At 34.7% G+C, this 21,299-nt stretch overlaps 1 protein-coding gene across 5 annotated transcripts in view; it reads left to right on the top strand.

The window, feature by feature from the left end:
- EYS (eyes shut homolog) overlaps nucleotides 1-21,299 on the top strand; it is a 797,842-nt gene that overhangs the window by 374,865 nt on the left and 401,678 nt on the right. For all 5 annotated transcript variants that reach the window (XM_064412283.1, XM_064412282.1, XM_064412281.1 and 2 more), the window contains 5 exons: nucleotides 3,347-3,443; nucleotides 4,586-4,693; nucleotides 5,273-5,418; nucleotides 15,907-16,078; nucleotides 16,601-16,679. In XM_064412283.1, coding sequence (XP_064268353.1) covers nucleotides 3,347-3,443; nucleotides 4,586-4,693; nucleotides 5,273-5,418; nucleotides 15,907-16,078; nucleotides 16,601-16,679 — 602 coding nt within the window. The remainder of the gene's footprint in view (nucleotides 1-3,346; nucleotides 3,444-4,585; nucleotides 4,694-5,272; nucleotides 5,419-15,906; nucleotides 16,079-16,600; nucleotides 16,680-21,299) is intronic.

Genomic DNA, 21,299 nt, shown 5'->3' with positions numbered 1-21,299 from the left:
GTCTTTCAGTGCCAATTTCTTTTTCAGACACGCGCATACATAATTTACAGGGGGAAATAGCCTTTTTACAGTGCCTAACATTTTACACACCTCTGATTTTGATTCATGTACCTACTTATGTTATACTGAACAGTCTAAGCACCTGAACTAATGATTATGGGACTGCTAGGATATCTCTGCTGTTTGCAAACATTGGTTCATAAATACTTCATGGTAAGGAGAGAAACATCCATGGCACTGTTCTGATGAGTGAAACAGTAGAGAGCTTAGAGCAAAAGAATCCTCTGTTACTTCCAGGGGTCAATTCTGTAATATTTCTCTGCAATGGAATAAGAAGATGGAAATGAGCATAACTGTGGCAGCCACTATTTAGCTTCTATATTCCTCATATTCCATCACTTTGAAACTCCCAGAAGCCACATAGACAGAGTTGAAAAATGCAGTATTTTCTCTATTTCAGAGAAGCAGAAGTAAAAACAGTATCTGTCTCATCTTAAGTAACAGCTTTCCAGATGTTCCTAGACCTCATATCATTAATTTTCATGCCACCTGAACAATTAAAAATAGACAGAAATAAGACTTTATTTTATAACACAAGTAACTGTAGTAATTTTCAGTTGTTTTTTATCTCTCTTAATTTCTGAAAGTCTTGATTGTGTTATGTTACTACAAAATTTAACCTACTGAGATACTTCCTCAAATATATCTATATGTAGTCAATACATTCACAAATAAATGTTTTAAACTATTTGTGATAGCATTATAAAGCTAAAATATATCTATATATCTGTGAGTTATTTATAATGTTACATCGGTTTACCTTTAGTGTGTCCTTTTCATTAAAGTTCCATTTTTGTGCCCGTTGACAGCGTTCCACTCAGTAATCAAACTTAGTTTTAGAAATTTCAAACATTACAAATGAAAGAGAAACGACATGTGAGGAAGTTGACTACAAATAGTCCTGTGAGTTCTAGTGTTTACATTCCCTGTGCCCTCCAATTTCTTAATTAAACCAGAGAAATGTATTGTCTGTCATCTTTTCTGCTCTTACTCTCTGGCACTGAATGGCACGTATCAAACACCTACTGAATATTTTGTGTCAGTGACTTGTGCCGACTCACATAACCAGGCCTAGTACTTAACTTGGTCTGTGGTGTACTAGTTTATAGTTATTTTATCTTTCTTTTTTCCTTAATCAAAGTACAGGCAGGAATAGATGAAGGTTCAGCAGCATTAAGATGCAGATTATTCATGCCACAGATAAGAAAAGTATGGGTGGTTCTCTCTGGCTTAGGCTCATTTGCACATAATAAACTAAGCCATCCAGAATACAATTTTTTTTCGGTGCTGAGGGATATATTTCAAAACAGTATACTGAGACAGAATTTTTCTCGCTACTATGACAATTCTTTTACAGTTTTTTGGGGGAATTGGTGTTTTTTGGTTTTTTTTTTACTGGTTTGTTTTGGACTTTTTTGTTTACATTTGGTTTTGGTTTTGTTTTCATTTGGTTTTGTTTTTGTTGTTAGGTTTTAATTTTGTGAAACATATGAGTAGAAAATAAATGAGAGTATCCTTTCATGCTCAATTTCTGAAAAAAATCATAACAGCATAAATGACTATAATTTAAAGGCTAGTTTGAGGAATGTTCCAGGCTTTATTTTCCCAGTTTTATAGTAACATTGTTGTGAAACTTTCACAAATATTAAGAGCTCATTTCAGTCAGGCCCGAAAGTTATTGAATAGAAATAATCCTAATAAGAAAAAAATATTGACTGCTTTGATGTGGGCTCATGTTTAGATCATATATGGAGTACCAGCAGAGATTTCTTTCTACAGCTTTCTCTGCAACTCTGACCCAGACACTTATTCTTCCAGACAAGATTTTCTCTAGATAAAAATAAACCATACTATTCTAACAGTGGTCTTTCATTATTTCCTCACCTTCATTAAGTACTTTGAAAACCACAAATACAAAACATAACAAAAAATATTATGCTTATTCAAATATCTAGAATACTACAGTTAACAATTTTGCTTATTGTTTTAATAAAGAATCCAGTAGAAACTTTTCCATATTTATAGCAATATATACTGAATTTCAATAGCTAAATTTAAAGTTGTTTCAATTTAATTTTTTAATCTCAGTGATGTTCAAAATCACTTTGGTGAACTCTATTAATGGTCTTTAGGCAACCTGCAATCAGCACTCACATATTAGTCATACAATGCAAATAGTTTGCTCATTGCAATGGTTTCATTTTTCCATCAATGTTAAACAAATATACCGAATTTGTGCAAAATTCAACTGAGTAGCTATAGTTTCTCCACAGTATGTATAGAATTTCACCACTAGTATGCATTTAGGAGAACACCAATTGCTGTCTAAGAGCAAAAATAGGGAGGGTTCATGTATCACTTAAAAGTGTCATATTTCATTTTAGTACATATTCTGGAACACTTACACAGGCAAATGTAATGTATTATGCAAGTGATGTACTCTGCAGATAAGACCTTAATCACATTTTGTCTTCATTTAAAAATAAAACCAGTTGAGTTTTTTTCTCAGCTACTGACTGCTTTGAATAGTGAGGTCCTCTAACTTTCACTACTCTCTAATGTATTAATTACTGAATTAGCTTTTCATTTCTGATTTTGTACCACACTCTACAAAGAAGCTTTTCTGTCCTTTAAAATGGGTTGCGTTTCCCCAGTATATTTATTCAGATGCTCTATCCAAATCTTTTCTCACTGATTCATTAAACTATGTTGAGACCTCATATACTGTCTGGAAATTAACTTGCTGAAGCTAAGGAATAAAAATAGTTGGAGAAAGCTCTTTCAGGGTTACTTCTACTTGTGGTTCTGATCTTAGGGTCAGTGAGCAGTAAGAGCTATCTCCTTCAGAAGTAATTGTCAGCCACAAGTCTGAATGAGGCAGGCAGGACACCACTGGTGGCTGTGTCCAGGAGCAGCAGAGGGGGCCAGTCATGGCTACAGGGAATTGGGTAGATCCAAGGTCAAGCCAGGGAACCTGCCTGTAGGCCAAAGTCAGCATACTACACAGCTAGGCATTGGCCATGGCTGCAACACAGCTCAGTCAGATACCAAGGGCAAAGAGCTGCAGCTTAAATTCCCCAAAGAGAGCAGGTAGCCATTGCTGATGCTTCTTTCAGGCTTTTCTTAAACAGCTTTGAGTGCAGCTGAGGTTTCCCAGGCTGCCACTTTCATTGTCTGAGTTAGTCGTGGGCTCGGTTAGCCAAATGTCCACAAGAATCTGTGACCCTTTTATTCACATGAAGTAGGTGAGTTCATTCATTCACTGTTAATTAAATCTGTGTTGCAGGATTTGAGGGCACTTACTGCGAAGTTAACAGTGATGAGTGCATCTCCCATCCATGCCAGAATGGAGGTCTTTGTGTGGATGGGGTCAACCACTACAGGTTAGGAAAATTACTTCAGTGACAGATATGATACATGGATTTTTATCATCTATCTTTTCCTTTTGTACTCTGAATGTCTAATGTTTGCTGACCTTCAGTGAAGGGGGGCGGGGTTTGTAATGTGTTTGACAGTTACATTATAATCTAAATCTTCTTGTGTGCAAAAAGTAATACATATACACAAATATGACCCCAAGAATTTATTGCACAGTGAATTAAAATCATAAGGATCTAATTTTAAAAAACAGAGTTGTTGTTAGTCCAGTTACAATAGTACAAACAATCTGAGTGGAAAACAATACAAAAACTTTATGAATGATATAGTTATAGGTGTAATATAATAAATCTTGCAATTATGTATCTTTGATTATGATTACCCTCACAGTGTCTGTGTGCATCCTGTGATCAGTGATTTTGTTCTTCTTCAAGAACTGGCAGTCTTACTGCAGGTCATTGGCATCTGGAAGTCTTTGTCAGGAGAACTATGATATTCACATTGGGGTTTTTCTCATCTTCAGTCTCAGACCTCCTTGGAGCCTCTCATTCACCAGCACCCCCAAGTCCTTTTCAGCAGGGCTACTCTCAATCTGTTCGTCGCCCTGCCTGTGTTGATATCAGGGTTGCTTTGACTCAGCTGCAGCACCAGACACTTGGTCTTGTTAAATTTCATGTAATTCCCAAGGGCCCACTTCTCAAGGTTGTCTAGGTTCCTCTGGATGTCATCCCATCCTTCAGGAGTGGAACACAAATGGCTGTTATTCGTAACACTGTGGTCATCTTGGTGTCTCATGCCCTCACCATAGATGCTATTCCAGAGCTGAAGCTATAGCATGAGAGGCATCAGTCAGTTGACTTCAGGGCAGGTGTCAAAACAAGTGAAAAGCAGCTCAGGCCAAAGCAAGTTCTAAACCCTTGCACAGTGGGGTCAGCACAAAGCCTGTGGCCATCGGCTAATGATAACTACAGGCCAGGCTTCAGACACTCTACTTAGTTCTGCTTGTTAAAGTACTGCCCTTTGCAGTTACCAGTAAAAAGTAAACATGATTTTGGTGCTATTTAATTAATATCTCTCAACATCTGCCATATTTTTCCAGAATCTTTGTAATGATCTAAAAAGTAAGTAGTGACATCCTTTTTGTTAGGTGCTCCTGCCAACACGGCTTTACTGGGACCCTATGTGAAGTGGAGATTAATGAATGCTTATCAAGACCGTGCAAGAACAATGGAACTTGCCTGGATCTCATAAACAGGTTAGTTACTACTAAATTACAAGTTTCCTTGATTTCCTTGTGTTAATTCTGGGTTTGGATGGGACCTTCACCATACAACAAGTTAAAATGGAGTAAGCAAATGCTACTAACTCTTTTTTTTTTTCTTATATGACCTTAAAGAAAGATAGAAGGGAAAAGGTCTTCTGCACTTGTACTTTTCCTCCTTATCTTTTTGGTTTTGTTTTTTTTTTTTTTTAATTTGGAAAAAAGACTGAAATAGAAGAAAATTTATCTTGTTAGATTGCTGCAAGCACTGTGTTTGTTCAACAGCACTTTCGAAGTTATTCAGAGACTTGTGTCAGAAGATCATTAGTCGATAAGTAATTTCTTATATCTTCAGTTAAAATTACTGTGCCAAATTGTTCCATTAATTTAACAAAAAGTAAGTCACCCTCTTTGCTCCAGAAACATAGAAATGAGAAAACTCTGTTCATTATTTTAACATGGGTGAGGATTAAGGACACTGCTTTGGTATTAGGAGATTCATAAGGCTTTAAAGTATTGCAATAGATCCCGTTGTTACTTCCATGGACATACCTGATTTTTCCTTTTCTAAAGATTCATTTGTAACTGTGCACCTGGATACTATGGGTCTCTGTGTGAGATGGACGTAAATGAGTGTGAAACTTTGCCTTGTTTACATGGAGGAAGCTGTATAAACAGGCTTGGAGGATATCGGTGTCTCTGTCTACCCGGATTCACAGGTATGATCTACTCTTTCAGCCAAGAACCTTATCTCACAGGTCTTGGATGGTTTTAATATTATAGCAAGAACCAAAATTAATCTCCTTATTGGAGGATAAATCAATACTAATTTAAAAATAATTTTATCTAATTCTGTTGAAGTAGTTTAAGATTATTTATATTAAGACTTGAATTATAATTTTTTTAATCACCCATACATTCAGCTGAAATGAATTATTGTATAATATAAAGAAAATGATTGTGTATTCATTTTAATTCAGCCAGAAAAAAAATTATTACCATAGATACAGAGTAAATTTTACAAACAATAAAATGCTATGTTGTCATTTGAATTTGCACAGCACCATAGAAACACCTTGACTTTTTGACCCGTTTGATTGACACCATTGCCTTTAGTGCTGATCTTTACATTTTGACAGAGTCATGACAAAATATTCAATGGGTAGAAATGCAGTAAAATTTCACTAAAATTATGTTGACTTTTATTTAAATGCTCAGTGTGCTGCTGAGCTAGTTCATACACAATGTTTGAATAGATCCATCTTAAGCAACATGAAAACACACGGGATCATATGACTGCAGAAATATTTACAGTTGTTTTCTCAAATTGAATAATTTCTGAATTTTTTTCTGCATAAAATGGTTTTTCCTATCTATTCCAGCCTGTGATGAACACCACATAAAGTACAAGATAAAAAAGGATGCAATTTGCATCCACTGAACTGAGAGGAATGTAATTCTCCACAGAACAAAGAACAAGTACAGTTTTGGGAATTTCTGTATAGCTGTATATCCTTCTTCCATTCACCACAAATCTGAGTCCATATATCACTTGTGCACTGTTCTTCAAAATTATCCTTGACATTTCAGTAAAAAATGAAAAAAATCTATATAATTTTCCTGCCTAAATCTTTTAAAGCCTTCCCCTGCAATATTTTTTTCAGATGGCCTGTGTTCTAAGTAGTACTTCCTGGGTGTCACAGAAATTTCAGTTCATTAGGCAGTGGTGCTGCAGATGTAATTTCTAATAAATGTTAAAACAGTTTTATTAAACTTCATTTACATGTTTCTTTAACAATTCCATGTTATATTTATAAAAGACAAGACACATGAACATGAGCACTTAGGGGATTCGAATTTGAAAAGGAACAAGCAATCTGCAGGTGTACTTTTGTCTTGATTTTTCATTATTGACAAAGCATTTTGACTTTAGTGCTTCTCTCTAACATATTTAACCAACAAGGATAAGATGTTGGGTTTTGTTCTGGGTTTTTTTGTGTTTCTTTTTTTCCAATTAGCTGTAATTCAGGAAGAACTTTTCTTTCGAAGACCCTTTTAAGACAGATGACAGCATGAATTGTTCCCAATGATCAGCTGAATTTTAAAAAATGTTTTATATACTGCCAACTTTAATCATCAACTATTAAAATATCATACACTTATAATTAATGGAAACTGGAAACAAATTGAAATGCATTTAATTGTTTGGGCCTAATTATGGTAATATATTTCATTTTGTTTATTCAATCTTATTTTAAAATTACTAACTTTTATTAGATATTCTGAATAGTTTTTTTGGTCATCATATAATTTACTGTCTTAGAGAAGGCAGTCTTTAGAAACTGATCTCTGCTCTGTTGCCTCTGAAATTTTGGCATATAATGTATCTCTTGTTTTAAATTCTTAAGTTATTTAAGGTAAAATATAATTTTAAGTCCTCCATGGATTTATGTTATTTTGAATTTATTTTACATTGTTCATAAGTTTATTTCATTTTAAATAGATTTTTAATAAAAAATACTTAAGAAATAATTTGTAAACTATTAAAATATAGTTGTTATCCACACTGCTAATATAAAATCTAATGATTTGCATATATAGACTTTTAAAAAATATGATCACCTTTCAGAGTAAAAATGCACAGGTGTATTCTGTCGTGATTTCACTGGCAACAACAATGATCTTCCTAAGCTCTAAATATCACTAATGCACCCTGATTAAAACCCTTACACCAGATACTTTGGAGAATAAAACTTTGGTGATCTGGGCATGTATGAAACTGTTTATTTCCTAGAGCAAAATGAGAAGCAAAGTGATTTCACAAAGCAGTTCTGAAAGTCCTAGGTAGAATAGATCATAGCTGTTGCTGCTTGTTGTTTGTACGTTGGTGGTATCAGAGTGCTAGATATAAAAACACAAAATGGAAGATGCCTTGTGAGTCACTGAATCTAAAATCTGTTTTGTCTAGACAGGCATTTGTTGGCTGGAGTTAGTGCTGAATGTTAGTGCTTACATCAATAACTGTTGAATTTATACTTCAAATCTAAAGAAACTAACAACTAAACCTTTTGCTTTGTAATGAGACTTAATGTGCATAGAGGACAGATATTTTGAGTAAGAAAACACCGTGTTTCCATGGTCTTCTTTACACTAAGATAGTCTTTGAAATATGTCTTACTCAGGGACTGCTTTTTTCTACATGATTCCATAATCCTTTGATTTTGTAAATGTTACTATAAATACAGGAAATTTGTTGATAATCTAAGGACACCAAAGGGTATGTAACAATTATTTTGGCTTGATAGGTTACCAAGGTTCTTTGTGAGGGAATATGAAGATACACTGTAAACAAGTGGAACTTTCATGACTATTTGTGGAATTATAAATGAAATGTAATTTAACCAGCAAATTAAAACTAGAAGCAAAATACAATTTAGGAGTACAGATATATCTTCATTGATGCAAAGCTGTCTGACGCATTCTGAGTGTGCACTCCTATAAAATTATATAAAGAATAAAATTAGAAGAAACAATCTCAATATTTCAATGAATTTGATACTAAAAAAATAGCAAAAAACACTAATATTAATTTCACTTCAAATGCTCGGTATAACATTTTAAAAGGCATGTATATTTAAACACAATGTGTTGCAATCTCTTGCCCTCAAGGTCAGTTTAATGACTGAGGTGTTAATCTCTTTTCTAAATCTTGCCATCTGAATAATCTTATGTCAAAATATAACCCAGATGATTCAGACATGCTTCAAGTGAAATAATTTTCATGTTAAGAAAAATTTATTTTATATTCAAGTATAAACCATAAGTGTCTGGGTACCAACTCTGCTGTAAAATGGATTTAAAAAGAATATGTTTTTGACACTAGAACTTTGTTAATTTCTAATTGATTAATTTGAAAGGATTCTAGGATTACCAAATTGTCTTCATTGAAAGACTTGATCATTCCTTAGACTTTACTTTCTGGTTTTCTTTATTTGAGGTTAAGAAAACAATTTTAAGATCTCTTTGAGAGACCAAAGTGTTTGGGTTTTTTTAAATGTGTTGCATTGCTTGTCCTGCTGCCAGCTGATCATCCAGCTGTTCTTTCAGTCCCTTTCAAAAAGAACGTAAAGATGAAAAATCTCATGGGTCAGCAACATAGAAAGTAACATTGAGTGCCCCCTCAGTAATTTTGCCAATGACACCAAGCTGTGTGGTACTCATTTGCTTGGAGGGAAGGAATGCCATCCAGAGGGCCCTTGCCACACTGGAGAGATGGACCTCTGGGAACCTCACAAAGCTCAACAAGACCAAGTGCAAGATCTTGCATGTGGGTCAGGACAATCCCAAAATGAAACTTGTTGTTGACAGGGAAGTCAGGTCAACATGGCATGGCAGTGTGTACTGGCAGCCCAGAAAGCCACCCATACTGTGGACTGCACAAAAGCAATGTGGCCAGCAGGATGAGGGAGGTGATTTTCCCTCTCTGCTTTGCTCCTGTGAACTCCCATCTGTGTCTAGCTCAGGTGACCCAGCACAAGAACAACACAGACCCTTTGGAATAAGTCCAGAGGAGGGTCACAAAAAATAGTGAGAGGATTGCAACACCTCTCCTGTGGAGACAGGCCAAAAGGTTAAACCTGGAGAAGGCACCAGGGAGACCTTATAGCAGCCTTCAAGTGTGTACAGGGGGGTTGCAAGAAAGCTACAGAGGGACTTTTTAAATGCCACATAATGATAGAACAAGGGGGAATGGTTATGAACTAAAAGAGGAAACTGTGTCTGTCATGAGGCAATCCCTGGTCTCTTCTTACAGAAGGTGCCTTGCAGCTCATCCAGCAACACTTTCTCACCTCCAGTCAATATTAAAAATAAGATTTCAGTGGCTAAAAGAGAATGTGTGTTAAAATGAGCTGTAATAATTCAAAATTCTCATTCAAATGGCAAATATCTGGCTATCATCCAAAAGATGCCAAAAAATAACTAAGTACCATGAAGTCACTGATTTCAGTCACTTTTGCAGAGCAATAATTATGCCTTAGCTTTAAATAGTTATTCTGTTAAGCACAGGTCTCTCTTTCTTATCTTCCCTATGAGATGAGTACAAACTGACATTTGGAAGTGACTAAGTGTTTACTTAAGTTATATGTTAAATGAAATAAAAATTTTGGCTTAAATAACTCAGCTTGTATTTTATCTTTTACTTCAGGTTTGAGGCCCAGTCTTCCTTATTATCAGTCTCAGACCCTGCTGTTCATTTTATCTATGTGACAATGGAAACTGCTCAACTTTTCATACAATAGGTTCACCCAAAAAAAAGTCCCACAAAATCTAATCAGTTAGAAGTTTACTTTGTCTTTTTGTCTTCCCAGCTGCTTGTACAGCTTTATACTGCCAGTCAGCTCCGGTAGTTATTCCATCTGCAATCCTCAAGCCTCATGGCATTTCTTGCTGTTGATATCCAGTGGAAGAAGAGTAACTACACTACTAACTGAAGTGACCGCTTATTTAGTCAGATAGGAGGAATCTGATGTATGCTCCTTAAGACATTAAAGCAAGAGACAGCTTACATATAAAGAGGTCAAAACTGACTGGCACACTGAGAGAACAAATGCAACATGCAGATTGACAGATCTGCATTTCTGAACTAAATGTAGTTTGTGGTGTCTGTCTTTTAGTTTTAATATTAGAGTACTTACATAAGTTTGGGGAACTTTAGAGCCTTTAGGTTTGGTGAACACAGTATAAGAATGGCACAAATATGCTTTATGCATTTTCCTGAGAAGTGGTGTAATGTCTGTGCTGTATTCTGATCTGTGAGGAAAGGAGGGGAAGCTTTTGCTGGACTTGTTGAACTTGAACACAATTCAGTAAAGATTTCCTAGACCAGAAAGAACCTAGAACAGTGAGGTGTAACCTCATTGAGAATTTGGTTTGAAGTGACAAATCGAAGCTTCTAGCTGTCTCTCCTGGGTACCAAGGTAAGGGCATAAACATCCTTTTTCCTCTCAAAATGACTTATGGTCTACTAAATAGAGCCTTAAGACATACTTTAAACAGTTAAGTCTTAGTCTGGTAGCAGCTTTGCTTCATTGCTGCTCCTCCTTGTTCATGGAAGACAGTGTTTAAGAAGGTATGGCCAACAGGATGAACAGGAAACACCTGACTGAGCTCAGATGCAGAGAGGAAACACACATTCAATGAAAGGAGTAGGGATGGGCTACTTAGAAGGAATATTAAGTCATTGCCCAAGTGTTTAGAATTGAAATTAGGAAAGGAAAAGCTAAACTAGAGCTGAGAATTGAGAAAATGTGTAAAGCCATAAGAAAGTCTTTTATATATACATTGGGGGCAAATGGAAGGCCAATAAAAAAGGTGGACCTATTTCTCAGTGGGGTGGGGGACCTTGTGACAAAAGACATGGAAGAATCTGCAACATGCAAAGTTTTCTTCAAGTTTTATGATTAAAGATCAGATTTAAGCCTTCCAGTGTTTTAAGCCTAGTGGCAGAGTTGAGGATACTCCTTTTTTAACAGGCCTTCTGACAGAATATAATCAGCTCACCACAACCAACCTTTTACAAATCTAGTTGTCCACCCTTCCAGACTATAAAGTCCTAACTTGTGTAGAGGAATATTGTGGGAGATAGTATCAAAGCCATGCTAAAATCATAAGTGACATGTACTTCTAAGAGCTCCAGAGCTGTTGGAGTTGTTCCCTAACTATTATTGCTAACTAGGAAAGTCATTTTACTTTTCATCTGGTGTAACTTGGGAGGGATCATTGAATGAATTTAAGTATATCATTGTGCGTGCTTTAAAGGAGTCTCTATTTTTTAAGAGTTACCAAGGCCCAGGGGATTGAAATCTCAATTTCCACACAAATTGCTCTGCTACAAATACTGAGAGGCAGGATCATTTAGGCAGTTCTAATGTGACAACACCACAAAGGAACATTACATATCATAATGCCAGTCTATTCTTCTGTGACTCCATGATATTTCTTTGAGCTTTGTGTAAGTTGTAAAGGTACTTAATATCTTTCATGTTAAATTATTGTAGTATTTAAAAAATAAACTATAAGAATATTACAATAACTATTTCTCATGCTGCTGTTTGTTTTACTATGCACTGAAATATTCCTGACTGGTTTTAGCCAGGACTGGGTTAATTTTTGTAGTAGCTAGAAAGGGGTATGACTAAGGCTGGGATGCTCTTCTATACCACTTCAGGTCATTGTTAGGAGCAGGATGAAAGGCAGTCACTCTTCCAGGGAGAGGGAGTCCTTCCAGTCAAGAAAACCTGGGGGAGAAAACTGTCCAGTATTTCTTTACTTTCATGGGTTTTCCATGTAAATTGTTTTTTTTTAATTAATATTGTTGTTGATATTGTTAATTTCCTTATATCATTGCTATTTCCAGTAAACTTTTCTTGTATCAATTCTTGATCTTTGCCTTTTGTGTCTCCAGTTGGATTGGGAGAGGCAGCGTGGTTCTATTGGCAGCGCTGAACTGGGGAATATGGTTTCTAACCCACAACAACTGGAGGTAGAAAAAAATGAAACAAATTAATCAGATATAACTAGTAAGATAGAAACAAGCAATTCATTACTTAAGAACCTGTGGATGTTTCAGTCAGTCACAGAAATAAATATCTGAAGCAATGAATGCTGACAGATGGTTTTATTTTGCAGAACACAACATGCTATATGTTAAAACAGTTCCTGTAAAGATGACATCTTATTCCTAAAAAATATGGCCATGATAGCATCTCTTGGATTTATATGGGAGAGGCTGAATTTGACCAGATTTTTATTAAAAAGTGTAAGAAAATTACAAGGGTATAATAAAATACATTCTAGTCACAAGTCATTTTTCATATACCATCATCACATTCTTGTTGCATTTTCATCTGCTTCCTTGCACCCACATCATACTTCTGATCCTATGCATTTTGTTATTGACTAGATTACTGGGTCAAGTTGTACAGGGGAAATTTCATTCTTGAATCAGAATAAATCAAGTTGGAAGGGTCCTTCTGAGGTCTCTAGTCCAATTGCTTGCTGAAATCAGTTTTAGCTATGGGGTCAGACCAGGATGAAGTCTTTGTCCAGTTCGGTCTGGAAAACCTCCAAGCACAGAACAGTTCTCATATTTGATAGAATATTTAAACTGTAATGCAAATAATACATTGCTTCACTCATAGTAAATATGATTTCTTGTGTCCCAAGAAGAGAAAGAGAAGTTGAATTTTTAGTTGAACAACAAACTTTGTATTTTATTGTCATTTGACACTAAAAAATGCATAAAAATGCTTCCATTTTAAATAAGATCATTTCATACAACTTAAAACATGCTTAATGGAGAAGAAATTCAAAACAACTACTACTGCTAAATATAAACAAAACTACCACTACTACTAATAGTAATAATAATAATAACACTAATAATAATAATAATAATAATAATAGGTATATAATAGTAATATTAGTGTATCCTGGAATCATTCAAGTTATAGTGTGATTTGGAATTAAATATGAACTTTTTTTTTTAAAAAAAAAGCTATACTTACATTGCTTAGAGTGCTGACAGTGATTTTTTTCTTTGTGCCTTTTAACACATAGTACAGCTCTTAAAATGTTCCTTATTTTAGTTTTATTTTGCATGTCATTTTATATCACAAATGTTAAAATAATAAACAATGACTATACTGGATAAAACATATTTTTTTTAATCTGCAAGATATATGAGTGTGTTTATATTAATATAGGAAACACAGGAAATATATACCTATTATATTCAGTGCAAAATACCAATACAATAATTTTCTCCATATTGAACTGTATTAGTTCAAATGAGAGATACGTTGTTTCTTAGAAATTTGTTTTTCAATTACAAGTTTTCAGTTATCTTTCAGTTTTAAAAGCTTTTCTCAATGACTTTTAATAAAGTCATTGATCCCACTAAATCCTATGTTCTTAAAGTCAATGTTAAGAAATCACAGATATTGAATTGATATTTGCACATTGCCCAGCTATGGTATGACAATGAGACATTGCCTCCTCTAGAAATATTGACAACCATGTTAATTTTCTTATAATGTTTCCTATATTCAGACATGAATTAATAGGCTTACTTGCATGGTTTCAGGTTTTTCTTGTTCTATATCTCTTTTTGTAAGTTTATTCAACTGTCAACTAAATCTTAATTTTTAACTGCTGTGTCTTTAGGTGTGGTTTGATTTCTTCATTTTGTATTTCAGTAAATATTTCTGCATTCAGCAGGGGGATGCCCCAGCTGTGCACTGATCCAGCAGTGCAAAGGCTCAGCCTTGCCAAGACCTATCAAGTCACTGGTTTAACCCCTGTGCTGGGGCCAGTGGCTGCTGCCTGCTCTTCCCAGGTTCAGCTCTGGGGTGGCCCCTCTAGAGAGGGGGTGACACTCCCCACCTGTCACTGCCTGACAAACCATGGCCCTCTGTGTGCATGGGGTGTTGAGGGGCTGGGGTGTCTGGGCACCACTCCCAGGCTACTGCTGGAAGCCTGGGAGCAGTAAATGTATAAAGCAAAACCAAAGCAGAGCCCGAGACTAGGGGAATAAGTATCAGTATCATGTTCCTTCAAACAAAGAGAAGAAATCAGGCTCCAGTCTAAAGTTCAGATATCTAAATAACAGTACAAGCTACAGTGATATTTTCATATTTTATCCCTCTGGTTTTTGTATTCACTTTTAAATTAATTGGCAAAATATAGTTCTCAAGAGCCATGCATATGTATTCAAGGTCCCTAATTGATATTCAATGAAAAAAAAGGTTGTCAAAGTTTCAAACCAAGGAAGTTTTTAATTGTTTTAATTGTTTTGTTTCCTGTGGTCTAATCTTGTCTTGAAAAGTTCTCTGTAGTGGAAATCAAACCTTGTCTAAACAAAGAAAAAGATACTTCAAAATAGGTGGCAACCTTTCAAATTTATTGCAGTCCAATCAGCACAAATTGAATTTGACTTGATATAGATGAAATATTTGCCTGAGATAAGTCTATTACTAGCACAAAGAACAATAGAAATAGAAAATCTAAATCTCTGGTATTAGTCACTAAGTTGTAATAAATCTTACTTAAGATGAAATCAACAAAAACAAGTTCAGTGACCTTTTGAGCCCTAGTTTTCCATGCACAACTCATAGAAAAGTTTTCTTAATAGATTATTTACTCATAACAGACTGAATGAGACAATGCTTAAATGATGTTGAAAGGATGTTATTCTTTTCACAACATTAATGTCAATGTGACAAAATTAATTCTTTGCAGTCAGTTACTATTTTTAAGTATGTTTTTAGATTTGTAAGAAATTATTTAACAAATAATTTATTTTCTTTCTGTAACTGGAATATGCTCTGCAATATGTTTTTTAGTATTTCTGCTCATGTTTATTTGTTAATTTTCATTCCTTTGATTTATGCTATAGATTTTTGTTAATATACATAATTGGTTTCATTATTGGTTATACATATGATAAACCTATTAATTGATCATTTGATTCACATCTGTCTATCCTGAAATCCTATGGAATGGTAACAAGTATTTGTCAATAGTCTTATAATATTTGATACCAAAATTGACTTGAACAAGGGAACTAGGTGCTGCTGAGGAATTCTGAAAGGAAATCTCTCCTTTTCTCCCAGTACTTTCTATTTTCAAAAAGATATAAAATTTTCAGTTACTGGAGAAAGACCAACTTTCTTTTTTCTTTTTTTTTTCTATATCATGTGTAAATTAGTATAGCATGATAATTTATTATTCTTTTCCATTTTTGAGTATGCTCTCGGCAATCAATTGGTTTTTTATCATGCATTTGTTTTTCTTTACCAAGTAGAAAATTCTGTGTTCTTCCTTTTTGTCTTTTCAAACTATTCAATTCTCATAAACTGGTATCTTGAATTTTTAATCTTCTCAAGCAGCACTCAAATATCAAACATCAATCAGATGTCATCACTTTATATTTGTCATTTTTCATTATGAATGTCAATATTAGCATCCTTTTGGTATTTACACTATAGGCAATTCCAGATGGATATTATTTATTGATGAATATGATGAGCTATATGAACAATCTATATAACTAAAAGAAATTATGTGGAAATATTGATATTAATAAATATAGTGCTGGTTTGAGTTTAGAATTTAAAACTTAGTTGCATTTTCTGGATTTTTAACAGGTGATAGGTGTGAAATAAATATAGATGAATGTATGTCTTCTCCTTGCCTCAACAATGGAAGTTGCATCGATGGCATCAGTTCCTACAAGTGTCACTGTAAGAGAGGTTTCATCGGAACAAACTGCGAGATAAATGTCAATGAATGCTTGCCAAACCCTTGTCTTCATGGAAGGTGTCTAATTTATTTAACTATTATTATCTCCATGATAATGTAGCTAACTAACAATTTTCAAGACTTAATGATATGGGATGTTTGATAAATATACTTTTAATTATGTTCTTCCATAAAGTAAGAGTTTAAGCACACTTAAACATGACAGATGTTGCCTGCTTAATCTAATGTAATATAGTGATATTATCTCAATTTCTCCTGCATTTTTGTTCATTACCATAACTAGTATTCAGTAAGTGGGGATTAATTAGCGTTTAATATACTTGAGAAAAAATCTTTATCTGTTACATGCCAACAGTTGAAATGAGAAGATGTCTTCTAATGTGACAATCAAAATCCTTACAAAATGCCTCAGCACCCACAGCAGGCACATTTGAAATCTATTATAACATGATTGAAAAGTATCATGCATTACAGTTAGTTACACCAGACCACTATTTTGAAATTCATGGAATGATACTACTAGTATTGTATCTGGAACTAAATAAGTGAAGAGCTAAATAACACTCTTTTGTATTTCAGATGCACAGATCTTATTGATGGTTATCAATGCTCTTGTGAACATGGATGGACCAGCTCAAGATGTGAGATAAATATTAATGTATGTTTTCAAAATGTTTTTTTAATTATAGAGTAAAGGGTAATATGTCGTTGAAACTCATCTTTATTTAGTTAACCTCTGAAGTCAGTATATCGAAAACATATGACAGAAATTCAGTTGTTTAAAATCCATTCTGAAAAGTGCATTACTTTTTGCTTACACGACAGTGCATTAGAAAAGACCATTAAGAAAATGTCGAAAGAAGTTTAAAGGTGAAGTGTGAATGATAAATCTGGAAAGCCACAGCAAGCTAAGCCGACATTACCTGAATATCATTAGTCCCTCCGTTTGGGATGAAGAGTATAATTAACTAATTTGCGAGTTTGAGTCTCTTTTGCTGCAATTTAGCTGCATGTTTGAATAGTAAATCTCAAGGTACAATGTTCTACGCTGAAAGTTGCCATGGCTTGTATTTAAATTTCAAAAACCATGCAATAATAGAATTCTATGGTATAAAACCATGAGGTTCTAAATACTCTGCCCACTTAGTCTTCTGAAGTTCATGAACAGTTTTATGTTCTCATGGGGAATGGCTGTGGTCAAGAAGGGATCCATATACATAAGTCTGTGCTGTGGAGATTCCCATGGTCAGCAAATCCATTTGTAGAAGGTGACTATGTCTGGCAGAACAGTGAACAGAGTTTACAATATTGACTATACTTTGTAGGAAGTATTGAATTGATTTAGACTTTTTTAGGTTTTCTGCCAAATGGAGTTTAATATGATCTTGGGATATGATCCTTTTAAATGCATTTGATCTCATGAGAAAATCTGGCATGAGAAAGTTTGGCATGAACCTTCCTTCAAGCTAGCTGGTTTCTAATATTGTGCTACTGAATTTTCAAAAACCATTCCAAAATGTTATAGAAGCTTCTTTTTACTTTATACCTGAATGCATGGACTTTTCATAATTTTTATTTACAGCTTAAAGTACTAAATAACTAAAAATGTGTCATATTACATAAAGGAAGTATGGTCCATAATTTTTCTGTTGAAAATCCATGAGAATTACACAAGGGGTAATTCTAGCTGGTATATTAGCTTCCAAACTCTTTTACAGAAAGAAAAAGAAAGTAATAAGTAATCCAGCTCTACAGAATGCCCATCATGATATGATAAGATATGGTTTTGCAAATCTGTATGTTTATCATTTGTTGCAAATGCTAATACAGAATACCCTTAGGTAATATTTTCTCCTGAAGCATCCATGATTTACACTTTTCTCCATTTAAAGAGAACAAGAGATTAAATGACCTGTAGAAAACATAATAAAATTATATTCAAAAGATCATCATATTTCATAGCAAGATGTTTGAAAATGCATAGATTAGAAACTCATAGGAAGAAACAATATACATATACCTTTGATAGATAAGTCTGTCAGAGTAACAACTTCATTTTCTGATAGTCTTTCAATTTGCATGCAGTATGATTTCCAGATTACACTATGCTGCAAATGTCATATTTTAAGGTTCTATCATTGCATTCATCCTGCTCAGACATATACCTATGCAACTCTTACAGTGATCAGCTAGGCTTTCTGACTGTGTAGGGCTATGCATATCATAATAATCATAGTAAGTTTATGCTCTGTAATTGTTTTTTTCTAGAGTAGCTTCAGCCACTTTTTCATTTTAAAAAATAATCATTATTTAATCTGATATATGTATATCTTTTATTTTTCTTTCTTTCATAACTTGAAAGCACATTTCTTTATATTAATGGCTATGCAATTTCATTGGCGCAGGAACCAAGATTCTGTTTAGAAGGGGGTCTGCAGGAGTGGCTTTTGTGAGAACAGGCCAGGGGCTGCACCATGCTGGAAACAATCCATTTGAGTCAGTTCCAACCAACCAACTGTAAGGAAGAGTTGAGCCTCTCACTTAAGATGATGGCACCTTTGTAAAAACATATTTAAGAAAGAGCAGAAAACACTATTCAGCAAAGAAAGGAGTGGGGGGGGGGGGGGGGGGAGGGGAATAATTGTAAGAAACGACCAGGCAGTATCCACAGTCATTGAAGGAGAGAGGGAAGAGGAGCTCAAAATGCTGCAACAGAGATTGTCGGAGCGGTAGCCCCTGAAGAGAATCATGGTGGAGCAGGTATTTGCCAGTAGTTCATGGAGGGCACCATGCCAGAGCAGACATCTGCACTGCCGGCCACATAAGACCCCATGTGAATATGGCCTGAGTGTTGCAGCCCATGGAATGCCCCAGCCGGAGCAGGCTGTAGGCAAGAACTGTGATGCATGGAGAGAAGCCCATGCAGGAGCAGTTTCATCCTGCAGCACATGAAAAGGCCCCACACTGAAGCAGGGGAAAAGTGGGAGAAAGAAGGAGCAGCAGAGAGGAGCTGGTGTGACCTAAGATCCCTCTCTCCTTACCCAGTCCAAACTTTTCAGGGTGAAACAAGGAAGTAGAACACTTAAATAGAGGAGTGAAGATGAGCCTGGTAAGGAGTGTGGATTTACACTTTTTTCTGTTCTCACTGGTCTGTTTGTAGTTGAACATAAATTAATATTTTATCTATGTCAAGTCTGATTTGCCTATTACAGTAAATGGCAAGTGATATCTCTGTCCTTATCAATCTAAGAGCTTTGTAATCTTCTTTTCTTTCCTTGTCATTTAGGAGGAGGGAGAGTGAGAGAATGGCTGGGTAGTCATTACAAGATCAGCAACAAAAATGATTCAAATAACCTGTTTAAAAATAATATTTATGTGTGTATATGTGTTGTTTGGATCTTCTTTCTTTACTTTTTTTGTCCTGATTTTTATTTCTTTTTTACCCTGGATTTTTTCATTCTCGCCTGTGTGGCTATAGAGTTTTCAAGAAAATACACTTCAAAACTTTCTCTGATTGTCTAGTACTTTTAGGTTCTTTTAGGTACAAAATAAGCACTTTGTAATTATAGCCTATAACTTTTGTATATCAATTATGGAGTGTGTATATTGGAACTTCCCTATCTACTACAGTTTTCATTGCTTTCATTTATGGAATTCATTCAAAAACAAGTAACAGTAAAAATATATGCACTATATGAATCAATTTCAATACACACAATTCCCTTTGAAATTTGCATATTTTTAAAATTATAAAATGAATATACATAATGGAAAATTGATCTTTACTCTCTGATAAACATAGAATAATAAAATGTGCAGTAATAGCAATTATGGTTAGTAATAGACATTGCTTCTTAATTTTTTGGGCTTTTTCTTTGTTTGCTGTGATGTATGAGACATGATTGACAGATGTGCTTCTTCCATGCTCAGTTAAGATGGCTCATCCTGTCAAAAAAGAAGCAAAAAACATTTTGAGTCTTTACACAGGAGAATATTCAGCTTGTTGTTTTGACTTGTATGTGATAGAAAGCTGTGATCAGGCTGCATCCTAGATTTGTTTTATTTTATCTGATTTTACAGATCTTTTATCACTATTTTTATAAAAGATAGAAACAAATAGTAAATCAGGAAAATCAGCTAATTTTATGTGCAAAAGCACCACAGCTTATGCACACGCAGAGGCTACTTCAAGCAAATAAATATTTATTCATCAGGACCAGGCAGATTGCACAAAAGACATGGGTATGGGCAGCGTTGGTGGATGTACAAAGACCCTCGGATAAGGCGGATATCTCTCTGAGACTTCAGACTCCTGATTATTTTTACCTATTGCTAACTAGTTTAAAAAGCATTTGGTAAAGTAAGTAATTTCTTGAAATAAACTAAACTAAGATTAACTTTGCAAAAAAAAATGTGGTTTATGCACAAGATGCAGATAGGTAAATCTAAGAGTGGGAAGAAAGGGAGATACCCACTTTATTGTGCAAAACACAATATCTGTAATTACAGACCCACAGGACAATTTCAGTGCATGTAATACTTCAGACACATCTGGCCTTGACATAGGAAGTTTGTTTGAAGTCAGAGTGACTGAATTAGAGAGTCTTTTAAATAGAAAGTAATAAGAAAAATAGATAATATAGATTGGTGAAGCAAAGAAATGGGTGAGACCTACAAGAATGTTGAAGAAGAGTTTCACCCCCAAAGCACTAAGCCCTCTAAGGACATTCAACTGACAGGCATATTTATAATATATAAAACTATGACATGAGAAAATCCTATCAACTGATACCATAGTATGATCTCGCATCACAGATACTCTAGCAACAGAGTATATCCTAAACCCCAGGAATATTAAATTACTATATTCAGTTTCAAGAAAATTAACTTTGTAAAAGTGAGGCCCACAAGCATATTAACAAATAATGTTAAGAGCCTAGGTAAAATGTGTTGTTCAAAGCCCCTGACTAGCTTAAGAAGGAAACTTCAGACTGTCACAAGGAAAAAATGGCATTTTAATAAATGGAGAGTTTGCCTATATGGAAAGAATAGAAACATTTTCAAAACATATTAATTCAAATGTTGGCAGGAACTTCAAAAAACTAAACCAAAAATTTGAAAGTGTCTTCTAAAGAGCACTCTAACTTATAAAAATTTATTCACATCTATCAAACTCTGGAACCAGGGAATAAGTGGGATTTCTTGATGGTGAAAATGCAAAATGTGCACTCAAACAAGGCTTGAGAGAAACTTAGCGAATTCTTTGCATTTGACCAAT

This window comes from Passer domesticus, chromosome 3, assembly GCF_036417665.1.
Source record: "Passer domesticus isolate bPasDom1 chromosome 3, bPasDom1.hap1, whole genome shotgun sequence".
Lineage (NCBI taxonomy): Eukaryota > Metazoa > Chordata > Aves > Passeriformes > Passeridae > Passer > Passer domesticus.
Note: the sequence above shows the minus strand (reverse complement) of the source record. Positions and strands in the feature narration are given on the sequence as shown.